We start from the raw sequence: 12574 nt of genomic DNA, 5'->3' as shown, positions 1-12574 counted from the left end.
GTGCTGCCATCACCACCATCTATCCATGGAACTCTTTTCACGTTGCAAAAGGGAAACTCTGTAGCTGTGAAACTCTAGCTGCTCCTCTCCTGCATCCTGAGTTTCTCCTTGACTTCTAAATATCATTGTGCTCCAGGACTCAGCCCTTTGACCCCATCTCTGCCCTAGTGATACTCCTTCCCTAGGAGATCCCATCTAAACCCCTGGTGTTAAAAACCATCTCCACAATGGTGACCCCCAAATTGGGATCACAGCCAAGACTTCTTCCTTGAACTCTGTATTTGCAGACCTAACTTCTTCAACTTCTTCAATATGTCCATTGAGAGATCTAATAGGCACCACAAACTTAACATTACCCAAAGCAAACTTTGCTTTCTTCCTCTAAACCTGCTTTTCCATAATGTCCCCACCCCAGGATCCCCTACCTCACCATTCACTGACTGCTTAGGCCTAAAGCTGGAGGTTCTTCCTAGAATATAAGATCCAAGAGGGCAGAGATTCCGGTGTTTTGTCTGCTGAGGTGTCTCCAGTGCCTAGAACTGTTCCTGACACATGGAATGTTCCCTAAGGTTCTACATGATCTAACTGTGGCTATGTCTTTCCTTCCACCCTCTGACTTGCTGCTCTAAAGCCATTTGGTTCAGTGTACCAAGCATGTGTCCACCTTAGAAATGTTACAGTTACTACTTTTCCACTGGGTTCTAGGGGGATTTTAAGAATATGAATTTAAGAGAAAGTTCTTTTTTGGGGGGGGGGTAATTAGGTTTGTTTGTTTGTTTGTTTTTAATGGAGGTACTGTGGATTGAACCTAGCATGCACTCTACCACTGAACTATACCCTCCTCCCTCCAAGAGAAGGTTCTTAAGGGGATTCAGGAATACCCAAATTAATCTTTTACTAGTCATTCTTTCCTCAACCTGATCCCCTATGTGGTCCTCAGAGGAAATAGATGCATACAGGAGGCAAACTAGGCCCTGTTATGTCTCGGGGCTGTGACTCCCAACCACACTGCCAATTCATAGACATGGTGAAAAATTCCTTTATCTCGGCCAGGTTCATCTCTTTGAAAAGGCAGTCTTCTCCTTTTCAAAGCCCAAACTTAAGTTTAGTCTTGGCCCTACTGAGTGAGGAAGGCCTCACCTTTCCACACTTACAAGAGGAAATGGGGTGAGAGAGACTCAGCAAATGAGCCTGTTTGTCCCAGGGATTAGAGCTGCCACCTCAAACTTTTTAATGCAGGGACAAAGGGCCCTGCAGGTGGGCTGCCATGGTGGAGAGAGAACAGAATAAAGGGAGAGACTAATAAATAAATAGCTCTAGTTTCAAAAACAAAAACTTTGCAAGGCAGGAGGGAAAGAAGCCTGGGGAAATTGCCCTGCATAGTGTGCGGTGTCCCCAGTTTTCCAGATCCTGACCTTGGGTAAAATGCTAGTTGGATAAAAAATTTTGTTCAAGGAAGCACAGGCTAAAGCGATGTTTCTGTAACATTCCAGATCTCTGGTGCCTGTGCCAGGTGGCTACTGTTTCTGCTTCAGACCCTAGAGTAGGACCCTCCCCCATCTACCATGTGTCACCAAAGGGACTAGAGTTACTTTATTTTTGAAAAAGAGCCAGGTTATAGAGGTTTCATGTGACAACGCTGGAAAATGTAACTCTAAATACATTTGTAAGCTGCCAAAATCCTGCAAAAATAGTCCATTTCAATACTCCTTAGAAAATGACTAATAAGAAACAGAAGTGTTCAATATTGCAACAATATCACTTTGTAAGATTGTTCCAAGTCAATTAGGCTTTTTAGAAACAAGATGTCAGTGTAATTCTGAACAACTCTGCGGAGGCTTACACGCCCTAATGGACAGCTGTATTGGGGCAAATAATAACCCAACTCAGGCCAGATCCCCTCAGATCCTCTTTCTTCAGTGGGCCTTTGCTCCCAACACCTTAGCTCTGTTTTGAGGCCAGCCCTAGGGCTTCGGGGGCATGCCTTTCCCACTGGTTAGGAGAGCCAGAATCCCTGGGAATTTGTTGCTATGCTTCTCAATGATCTCCTCTTGACCTTTATCATCCTTTGTACCTCGGCTTCTAAAGATGTTTAAATATTGTTCAGACTGAAATAAGATAGAGCCAAAAAATTTCTCTCCATATTGGAAACCTCCAAACCCAGCTACTACCCTATTTTCAAGGGTCTAGAAGAGATGGGTCCATTTGCTGCCTCAACATTTCATTCATGCTACAACCTGCAGCTGTTAGAGCAGGCAGGTAGCCAGATATGAGCAGAGAAAGGGGGACACAAGCCAAAAGCAGGAATTGGGTTGGGCAAAAAAAAAAAAAAAAAATGGTGAGGGGCCAAATGCAGGAAACCATACATCATGTAAACAACAGGGGTCCCTGGGCAGACAAAGAAAAGTAGGAACCTCTGGGCTGATAAGAAATCACACATTTTGGGGAGACAAGTGCCCTGGAGGCCAACAAAGAAAGGTGGGAAAAGGCAGGACTCTCCAGTGTCCGAATGTAACCTTTTGCTCATTATGCCCTCATTACAATAAAATTAGCCTTGCAGATTAAAAGTACCCATCATGTACTGACACCATGACACTTCCGATCCAGACTAAATAAGGACAAAAATTCCTCTTCCACCTCGGGAAGGTGGGGGCTGGGATGAAAATCAGGGAATACGACCCCAAACCCTCCCTTCCCCAATGAATATTCAGCCCATTCATTTTTACACCCTATGTAACCAACTTGCCAAAGAAACTCGGGGCAGCTGCTCACCTGAGCCTGCCGGCTCTCCCCTTGAGAGTGTACTATGTATCCTTTAATAAATCCTCACTTTATTTTCGCTACCTCTGTGTCTCGTCCCTGAATTCTTTCTGGGAGGAGACAAGACTCTAATCAGCGGCAACACAATGACCTGGTTTTTGAATCAGCCCTGGCAATCCATTGAAACTCTTCTCTCTGAAGTCAACAGTGGCTTTCAATTCTTCATGCCCCATCTTAAGAGATCGCTAAGTTCCAGGCCCTATGTCGAGCACTTGAGATGTGGATCTCATTGTCGCTGCTACCTTCACTCCTACCCCAGTGCACCACGTTCCTCATGATCCAAGTCTGAAACTTAAGAGACACCCTCCATTCCTCTTTTCCATCCTCCTGCATCCAATCCGTTACCAAGGATACATTTGACTCTATCACTAAAATGCATTTTGAACCTTTCTTCTTGTCTTTTTCTCCACTGCCTGCACCTTTGTTTAGGTCACCATCATCTCTAGCCTTTTAAACATCCTCCCCTCTTCCCCAAGTACTTTAGCACAGTCCATGTTCCACATGGCAGCGCTAGTGAGCTCATCAAAGATCAAACCAGGCAACTCCACTCCTTACAACCTTCCAAGGATCCCTACTACACTGAGAAAAAAAAGCATCTCTTGCCAAAATGACCTACAAAGGCCCTGCCAACTTCTGCCTGTCTTTCTCACCTCATGTCAGGCCACTCTTCTCTATGTTTGGGCTGCATTATTTTCCTGTGAGTTCTGAGAACATACTTTCCCATCTCAGGGCCTTTGCACATACAGTTTCCTCTGCCTGAAATGTTCTCTTTTCACCCTATCAATTCCAATGCTTCTTGCAGAGATGCATCTCCTGCCACTCTCCCCAGCCCCTTGTCCCCATCCCCAGTTTCTCTTCCTCAGTCTTTGGTTTGTTTATTTTCATATCACTTAAGAGGATTTATCTTATTTATTTGTTTACTTAGCTTTGTCTGCCACCCACTCCACAATGTAAGCTCTGAGAGCAGACACACATGTTTATTCACTGTTGTCTCCCCAGAGACAGTAGGGATAGGACACTGCTGGCATTTAGCAGAAGCCTGGGATATTCAACTCAAACATTCCTTCTCTGTGAAGCCCTCAGCACCATGGGAGGGTTAGGGACAACTTCTTCTGAATTTCTATAATAGTTTATCTATAGCACTGAAGCCTAAAAACCATGTTGTGATTTACTTGTTTGTCTCCTTGACCAGACCATGGCGAACAGGCTTCTGGAACACAGAGCTATATAGCTTATTCATTTTTAAACCCTCAGTACCTAGCACTGTGCCTGAGTCACAGTAGGCATCTGATAAAATGATGGCGTGTGATAAACGAATGTATGAATAAATGAATGAAATAGTATTCTCATGGGAAAGGATGATTTAGCTAAAAGCTGGGAGTAACTGACAGGTGGATGCCAGCAATTTTTCTGAGGACAGAGGAGCAGATAGCATGCTTTTGGAGATGGAGGTCTGAATTCACTTTTGAGGCTAGATAGCCCCTTTTGAGGCTAGATAGCCCCAAAATACTTTGGGGTGAGGGGAGAAGCTATTGAGCCATACAAAGGTGAAACAAAGGTCTCTCTCTCTCTCTTTTTTTTCTCCAAAGGTCTCTTTTTGAAATGAGTTGAAATGAGAAGTTTGGAGACAAGGAGATGCTAAACTGTTCTGCATGATTATGTGAAAGATTTTTTCCTATGGGTAGAGTTATAACTCTATACATTACTTCTTAGAAAAACTATTTTTCCCCTCTGGGGATACTTGTGAAAGTAAGCTAAATTCCAAGTAAGGAGACAGAACCATGGCTGCTGCCTCATGGCCTCACACTGGGGCTACGGAGAGAAGTGACTGGCTTGAAGTTATTACATAGCATGCTCCCCCAGGGGGTGAACCTTGACACTTGCTGTCCTGGATTAAAAACAAGCATTGATTCATTTGCAGTTATGGTGTCAAAAGTTTAAATTTAACACAGAAGTAAACAGTATGGGAAAATAAAGTGTTTTCCTAGGTCATGGCTAGCTTCTTTTTCATCATTCTTTCTTCTTAGCTAATCATTCTTCATTTGCTAATTTTTTCTGCTGTCAGCCTACACGTTTTTTTTTGGGGGGGGGGGAGGTTTATATGTTCACACATAATGGAACAAATAGTTATCTATTAATTCATTAAAAATTTTTCATAACATGATTTAGTTTACTTTTTGCCCAAACTGTAGGTGGACCTTGGACAGAGCAGAAGTGAGCAAAGAGGAACCCGAAAGAAGCCTGTAATTTGGGGCAGATGGTAAGAATCTCATCCATGAGGGTGTTCAGAGAGGGGGCAAGGGTACAAGCAGCTTGGCGCTCTCCCTCTCTGTTGGCTTGCATGTAGAGGAACGAGGGGAAACCCATGGAATTTGGATCTTGAAGACTTTGATTAGGGTTGCGACTTGGACACTTGCTAGGCTTGTGAGTTTACCTTTCCCAGGATGATCTGTCATGTATAAAATGGAGATCAAGAAAAGCAACAGCTGCTTCATAAAATGGCAGGGATTAAATGAGATTATGTGTATAAAAGCACATTTTCCAGTAAAGAACTCTGTACGTGAGTGAGTGTGTGTGTGTGTGTGTGTGTGTGATGTCTACATAACTGCCATTCTCTTTCTTTGTTGCTAAGAGCATCCTGATTTTATACAGGATGTTTGAGCTTAACTAGTCATTTCTACTCCATTCACGCTCTGCCACTTATTTATTTTCTTAGCCTCCTTTGAAGCCATGAGACCCAGTTGCAGCCAACGAGATATAAGGGGAAGTCTGATGGGGCTTTAGGAAGAGTTTCCTCCCTGACATGAAGAAAGCCTGTATTGTTTGGATGCTAGTGGAAGATCCTGATTCTTGGAGCTGTGGCAGCCATCTTAAGAACATGAGGTAAGAAGCATGAGGGTGAAAAGTTGAAATTGTCTGGGTCTTTTTGGCTTCAGAAAATTTCTGAACCAATCTGGAACTACCTCCCTTCAAGTTTCTAAGTTTCTGAGGTGGTTAAATGACTGTATTGAGCTACTGCTAGTGAGGTATTCTGTTACTTGTAACCAAATGCATCCTACCTGATACCATATGTACAGGGCTTATGTGGGGGTATGTATATGGGTGTGCTTCCTTGAGGACACTGTGGTGTAACAGGTGAGAGCACTAAATATGGGAGTCAAAAAGCTGGGGATAAGTGGCTCTGAATTAACACTCTGAACCTTGACTTACTGATCTATACAATGGGAATGATAGCACTTAATTCACAGAATTGATGGGAGGACTAAATAAAATAATACAAATGAACATGCTTTACAACTCTACAAGGGCTAGAGAGACCTACAGTGTAACTAGGTATCCTCCTGCTGTTTGACTGTAGTGGAGGAGGGATGAAGGCAGGCAGGTTGGAATGACTTAAGTGAATTTTGCTTTTGCCAACAACCCCCAACCCTGCCCCTCCTGTCTTGGTTTGGGTGGCCTCAAATCCAGACACTGAGACAAGGACTTGCTCTTGTCTATTTGGTGGTCTATTGGGGTGATGATCCCGGAGAACACAAGTGAGGGAGTGGGGAAGTGAGACAGGGAAAGGAGGAAGCTGATAAGGGTATAATAATGAGTGAGCAGTTTCCTGCTGTGGGCAACTGGGGCTCAGTCCTCTGGGGACCTCTGGAAACTGTAGACCATATCTTGCAATCATTCCACCAGAGGATGGGGAGGTAGGGCATTTATCACCGACTTCCATTCCCATTGGGTGAGGTTTGTCCTTAGGGGTGTCTGCTCCCTGGTGCTTCTGGTCATGCCTGCAGCCTTCCCAGGCAACCCGCCTTGGAGATGGAGAGAGGTCTGATGCAAAGAAGCAGAGAGACTCAGGTTTTTGAGGTGTGAAGCTGACAGTGTACTGGGGACTGTCTACACCTGAAGAATTCAGGTGGGCAGAGTGATATTGAGAAAGACATCACTGGGGTCTGCCACACCTCCTCTTGGCTTCAACTAGTTCACTCTGGGTTTCTGTCACTTATGACCAAAGAAGTCCTGATGATGCAGCTCATCTCAGCTCTTCACACAGAGGCAGCCACATCCATGTTGGGCCAGCCCTGTGTACAAGGCACTGCTGCCAGGAGCACCTTCCCTGACATGCACAACACCAGTAGCTACTGAGGGGTCGCTGGGGGTGAAAAGACTGTGGCAAAATTTATGGGCTGACTGCAGGGCAAGGGGTCAAAAATGGCTCATTGTTGTTCATCCATGGAGTGATGCCACCTCTTGTCTAGTGAAGAGCCCTGAGCACATGGATGCAGCCAAACATCTGGGGAAATATTAAGGTGTCAACTATATTCTCTTCCTCAGTGTGTAAGTAACTCACCTTCAGTGCCATATGACCTCAAAGCATGATGTCTAAACTGAATTTTGAAGACACAGTTCTTTTAAACAACACATGAACAGAACTTAACGATGAACCCCAAACCGAGATGAGCCACAGTTACTTGCTGACCTCGTAAGCTGCCAGAAAGTTGGTTTTCCTTTTATTGACCTGAAATCAAGCATTTGGAATGCATTCAGCTGCAGGGAACAGACACCCAACTTCAGGGGCTCATTCAGATCAGAGCTTCTTTGCCTCATGTAACGAGAGGACTAGCAGTCGATGGTTGCTAGTGATAGGTCAGCAGCTGACCGTGCTGTCAGGGACTCAGACATAGGGTCATTTTCATCCATCAGATGAATTATAAGTGAGTCCACTCTGTTTAATCCTTCTACTGAAGGGACATTCCATGTAAAAATAATTTTAGAGACGAGAGAAGTAAAAAAAATTAAAAGTAGTGTTATAAATAATGAGCATGTGCTTTAGGATTTGGCAGTATTCTCTTTAAAAAGTGTTTTGTGTCATACCTGGTCCTGGCCTCTGTCATGCTTAAAACAGATTATTTTCTCTTTGTTTTGTTCTGTTGTTTCATGTGCTCTAGGGCCAAAGTCATTGCCACGAGTAGAGGTGGTAGAGCAGAGAGTGCAAGGACTCTGAGCCCTGGGACCACACGAGTCTGTTGATCTGTGACTGTTTTTGACCTACAAAAAGGAGGATGTAGTTCAATGTAATATTACAATTATCAACATTTGGTGACTATTTATTGAGTGCTGATTATGAAGTGACAGCCTCAGCTCCTAAGTGACCAAGCTAGGACTCAAACATTGTTTGGTGTCAGGGCCCCCTCGGTGCCAACACCACCTCTCTCCAATTTTTATTCAACACTCCTCGTCTTCTGGCCTCCAGGTAATAAAGCTATAGAAACTTTCCCTACTTTTCGAACTTCATCGTGGCCCCTCAGAATCTGTGAGAAAATGCAGCCAAGCATCTTCTGGAAGATTAGGAGGGCAGGAAGATTCCACAGCCACCTTCCGGCTGATATTTGAGCCCTGCTTTCAGCACGGTCAAGCCTTTTGGAGGCGGCGTATGGCTTGTATCAAACTCTATATTTAGGAAGAACAACTGTGAGCTATGACAGGAATTCTCTTGAACACTTAGCCTTAAACCGAGTTCCCCTCCAGCCCCGAGCTGGGAGCAGCTCTCAATACTGGGTGACGCGCCGAGCACTTGAGCTATTTCAGCCACATGAAAAGCATTGGGACTGAGATCGCAGCTCAGAGGACACCGGGCGTCCCTTCCACTCACTGAGGAGCCTCGTATTCCGGCACCTGGCTGCCTGGGACTTTCCCTAGGCAGTAAACAAATACCTAAAGCAGGTAAGCAGGAGGACCCAGCTCGGACAACTGGGCTTTCTGATGGAAATTTTCTTGCTACCTAACTCAAAGTGGCTACTTACAACTTTCTAGGACTGTAACCAGTGGGTGTAGCTTCCCTGTAAATTCACTGTTCATTGGTGATGTTGCTGCTTCTGTTTTATAAACTGCTTGAGGGGGAGGTTGAAAAAATGCTGAACTAAAGGGAGTTTTCATTAATAGTGACTTTAAGAAAATTTCCACAGTCCAGATACGATGACTGTTACCCTGAACATTTATGTCACTTTGATTCTTATGGCAAGGGTGCCAGTTGGTCACCTGCAGACTGATTCGGGTTGTAAGCTTAGAAATAATCAGGAGAATTTGGGGGCAGAGGAAAGCTATAATGCTAGCTCTTTGGCTTACCTAAGTGCAAATTATTGCCAGAGCTGTTAACACAGCACAAGTTTAGAACACTTTTCTCCTCTCCCTAAGCGCCAGACTTGGCCTCAATGATAAAGTGCTATCAACATATAGATCCGTTAATACTCCAGACCCATCTTTTCAAAAGCCTGTGACTGCGGTGTTCCCCGTTCCCAGCAGGGTGGAGGGCAGCAGCCCTGCCTCCCTCTGTGTGGGCACCAGACTCTGATACATGGCAGTACTGAGTGCCTCTTCCCTCCCGGCATAGCTCAGGCAGAGTTGAATAGAGTTAGTTCCGACAGCTGAACATCTTTCTACACCCTTCTCAGGAATTATTTTTAGCTGCAGGACAGAAGATAATTCCCTTTGAGATTGAGCGGTAGCCATTTCATTGACCTTTAAAAAGAACAAAACAAAGCCCCCTCTCTCTAGCTATCGATTTATTTTCCTCTGAATCCCTTCTCATTAAATTAGCGACATTAATGTTGACAAATTGTTAGTAAGTGAAAGAGTCTTATTTAGAAGTCAGATATGAGACGCTGTCCAATCAAATACCAGCAGAGGTATAATGTACATGACTCAGCATACAGACCATTAAAGATCCCCACTGACTTGCAGAACTGCCAGGAAAACTCAGCTATGCTAAGCTGGCAAGCATTTCCATTATAGTATAGGCTTTGTAAAAGTCAATCTATGCCTGGTCAAACTTTCCATGTTTCTAAATTGTAGCCAGAACCAAGAGACACAGTAATAGAGTGCTTTAAAGAGTACCTCTCTGGATGAAAAGCTGTGGCCCCGGTGTGAGTGGAGTTGTGCATCTAAGGCATAGCTTTCTTTTTTGGTCCAGGGACTGGGTGTGCAGATAAAGAAGGAAGGTGCATTCTACACCCTGCATCCGTGATGGAGGTGAACGCAGGGCCAGGGAAACAGCCAGGGAACACTGTCTATTTTTATTCATCAGTGTGCTTTGCCCTGATTTCTCTCAGAATAATGAGGACAGCAGGAACGGCTGCAGAACTGATTTACGCAAATGTTATCTAGCCTGTTTGCAAGGAATGAGAGCTGGTATCTGACCAACTTTCTGGAGGTGTCTCTCTCGCAGGCTGACATATATGTTAAGAAGGAATTTGTACATAAATGAGATTATACCAAAGCTATACTGGAGACAAGGCCCAACTACCCATCTCTTAGGCTCAGAGGTCCACAAAATACAAAGCAATCCAGTAGTTCAGTGAAAAAACAAAGTCAGTCTAATTTTACAAAAATCAGTGCAGTATGAACACAATCATTTATCGCCTGAGCTTTTGTTTTTTACATTTCAGCTTGCTTTTGTAATGCCATAAGGAAATTCCTAATTTGCCCGTTTTTAATCGATGTACAATATTTCTTTTAATTCCCAAGTCATATTAGTTAAACTTTAATTGTACACATACAGCGAATACTATATGATGAGATATTAAAAGTCCTGTGAGACTCATTGTTTTGCATGACTTTTAATAGCTTTTGAGGAACAGAAACATTAAAAATTAAACTATGAAGCTTTTCCTTTTGCAACTGAGCTGTGTCCTAGATCCAAAAATTAAAAATCCTTCACTGACTCTTCGACACTGCAGGAAAGACAGTAACCTATTGGAAACATACCACAGAGCAAAATGCATTCTTGATTGTTCAATTTGTTAGTGCTTTTTCATTTTTTAATCATGTTGAAAATAATTCTACCCTTATGCACGGAGACTGTACTTCTATATTACTAAAATATTCAGGTGAAACTTAAAAAAAACCCATCGTTTTCATGTATGTGTCTCCAAAGACTACATAGGTGGATACTAATTACAGAGATTTTATAAAATTATACATTTGTTCAACTTCATATAATAGAGCCTAAGACTTTAAAGATCTCAAAAAAAAGAAAGTTTTTCAGAGTTCTCAGATCTTTTATCTCTAAAGTATTGTGAGGCATCACTACATCAATTCTTACTCTGTACTGAGAGCTGTAGACCAGTATAATGACTAAAAAGTTACTAGCTAAAAGCAATGGCAATGAAATGATGAATATTTGCATCATGCTTTATAGTCCACAAGGAATTTTCAGGAACATTATGTAGTTTTAATTCTTACCACAACCTGTGAAGCAGGTAACATTTAAGGAAGACGAAATGGGCCTAGAGATGTCGACAGACATACTCTAGATGGACTGACGCACATGGGACTTGTGACAAATGCCAACACTGCTCTGTCTGTTCATTTACTCACCAGTTAGCTCACACTCCTACATCAGTCAAGAGAGGAAACCCTAGTCAACCCGGATTATAGTTTGGGTTTAAAAAGCAGCATGCTTTAAAAATATATATATAAATAAAAAAACCCCAGAAAACAAATCCCCAAAAAGCAGCATGCTTTTAATTCACTGAGTTTCAAACTTTTTCACTCGGTCCTGTTGACATGTAATAGGCCAAGCTATAGCAACCTGAGCCTCAGTAAACCACATCTCTAGTCAGCCGGCTCTAAGTCAGGTCTCACAAGCTGAAAGAAAGCAAAGGACCTTTGGGAACGAAGCACTGCTACATATTGGGGATCTGACATAGTCACATCAGTCCTATTTGCCTTCTGAGATGGTTCACTTAAAGAAAAGAAGACAGGGGAGGCTTGCCTGCCGGCTGCCTGGTTTACAGAGCCCGGGCTCTGGACACACGGAGCAGGGAGATGCGGCCACGTCCTCCCAGCGTCCCGCAGGTCTCTGGGCAGAACAGACACGTGCACAGCGAGCGGGCAGCATCGCAGTAGCAGGAATGTGGTACAGACCCCCTCTCTTTGGGTGTTCGAAGGAGGAGAGGTGCTCCAGATGGACTGACGCATAGTCCAGGCAACAGCTGAGATCAAAAGTTCAGTTTCGAGCGGAAAGCTTCTGAGGCCCCAAACAAAGGTGTTTTATTCCCACAACCTCTTTGCTTCGCTGCTCTTGGCAGGGGGGCAGGAGGGCAGGGCAGGAGATGATAGCGCCTTTCAAGTTTCTGATTGCCTATCGTTAGCATCAGGGGCGAGGCATCTCAGCATTTCTCCTCCTGAATGATTTATCCCGAGCTCTAGTGTTCCCTCTCCCTGAGCCTCTGGCAAGGAGAGTCTCTAAGTAACCGGAAACTGAGGCTGAAAGAATATATGGCCAATGAAAGGGGTGACTGCCCAGTTGAATCAGGAGTTAAATTCTAATTTATCAAGACTGAGAATCAGAATGCCGCCACCTCTAACAGTTTCTTACTTGTTTTTTTAGGGATAAGAAAGACCGCACAAATATGTCGAAACAGCCAGTTTCCAATGTCAGAGCCATCCAGGTAAGTAGGCAGATTTGTGTTTTAACATCAGCTCTGCATCTTCCAGTCTGTTTAATAAATCAGACTTTTTGAGACTGTTCACTCCTAACTGATGATTAACGTCAAGAAGAAAAGAAAGACTCGTGTAAGGTGTAAGAGAGTATATAAGGCTGGTCAGGTACAACTAAGAAGGGAGGAGCTATTTTTGTGTCATTGTGCTGAATTGTAAGACAAAGTTTATGAATGAGAATTAAATGATCTTTTACAAAAATGTAGTGTGTATGCTTTCTGGTATGTTTTTTGAGGCACAAGGTTTTGATATGCTCATGGAT

At 43.6% G+C, this 12574-nt stretch overlaps 1 protein-coding gene across 2 annotated transcripts in view; it reads left to right on the top strand.

The window, feature by feature from the left end:
- The first annotated feature begins 8298 nt into the window (after nt 1-8298).
- SMPX (small muscle protein X-linked) overlaps nt 8299-12574 on the top strand; it is a 49452-nt gene continuing 45176 nt past the window's right edge. Inside the window, exons 1-2 of one of the 2 annotated variants that reach the window (XM_074360077.1) lie at nt 8299-8535; nt 12203-12263. In XM_074360077.1, the coding sequence (XP_074216178.1) occupies nt 12225-12263 (39 nt within the window). In that variant the 5' untranslated portion in view covers nt 8299-8535; nt 12203-12224. The remainder of the gene's footprint in view (nt 8536-12202; nt 12264-12574) is intronic. The other variant, XM_010970296.3, reaches the window with a different exon arrangement.

The sequence above is a fragment of the Camelus bactrianus genome, chromosome X (assembly GCF_048773025.1).
Source record: "Camelus bactrianus isolate YW-2024 breed Bactrian camel chromosome X, ASM4877302v1, whole genome shotgun sequence".
Taxonomy (NCBI): Eukaryota; Metazoa; Chordata; class Mammalia; order Artiodactyla; family Camelidae; genus Camelus; species Camelus bactrianus.
The sequence above is the reverse complement of the archived record's forward strand: the minus strand, read 5'-3'. Positions and strand labels throughout refer to the sequence as shown.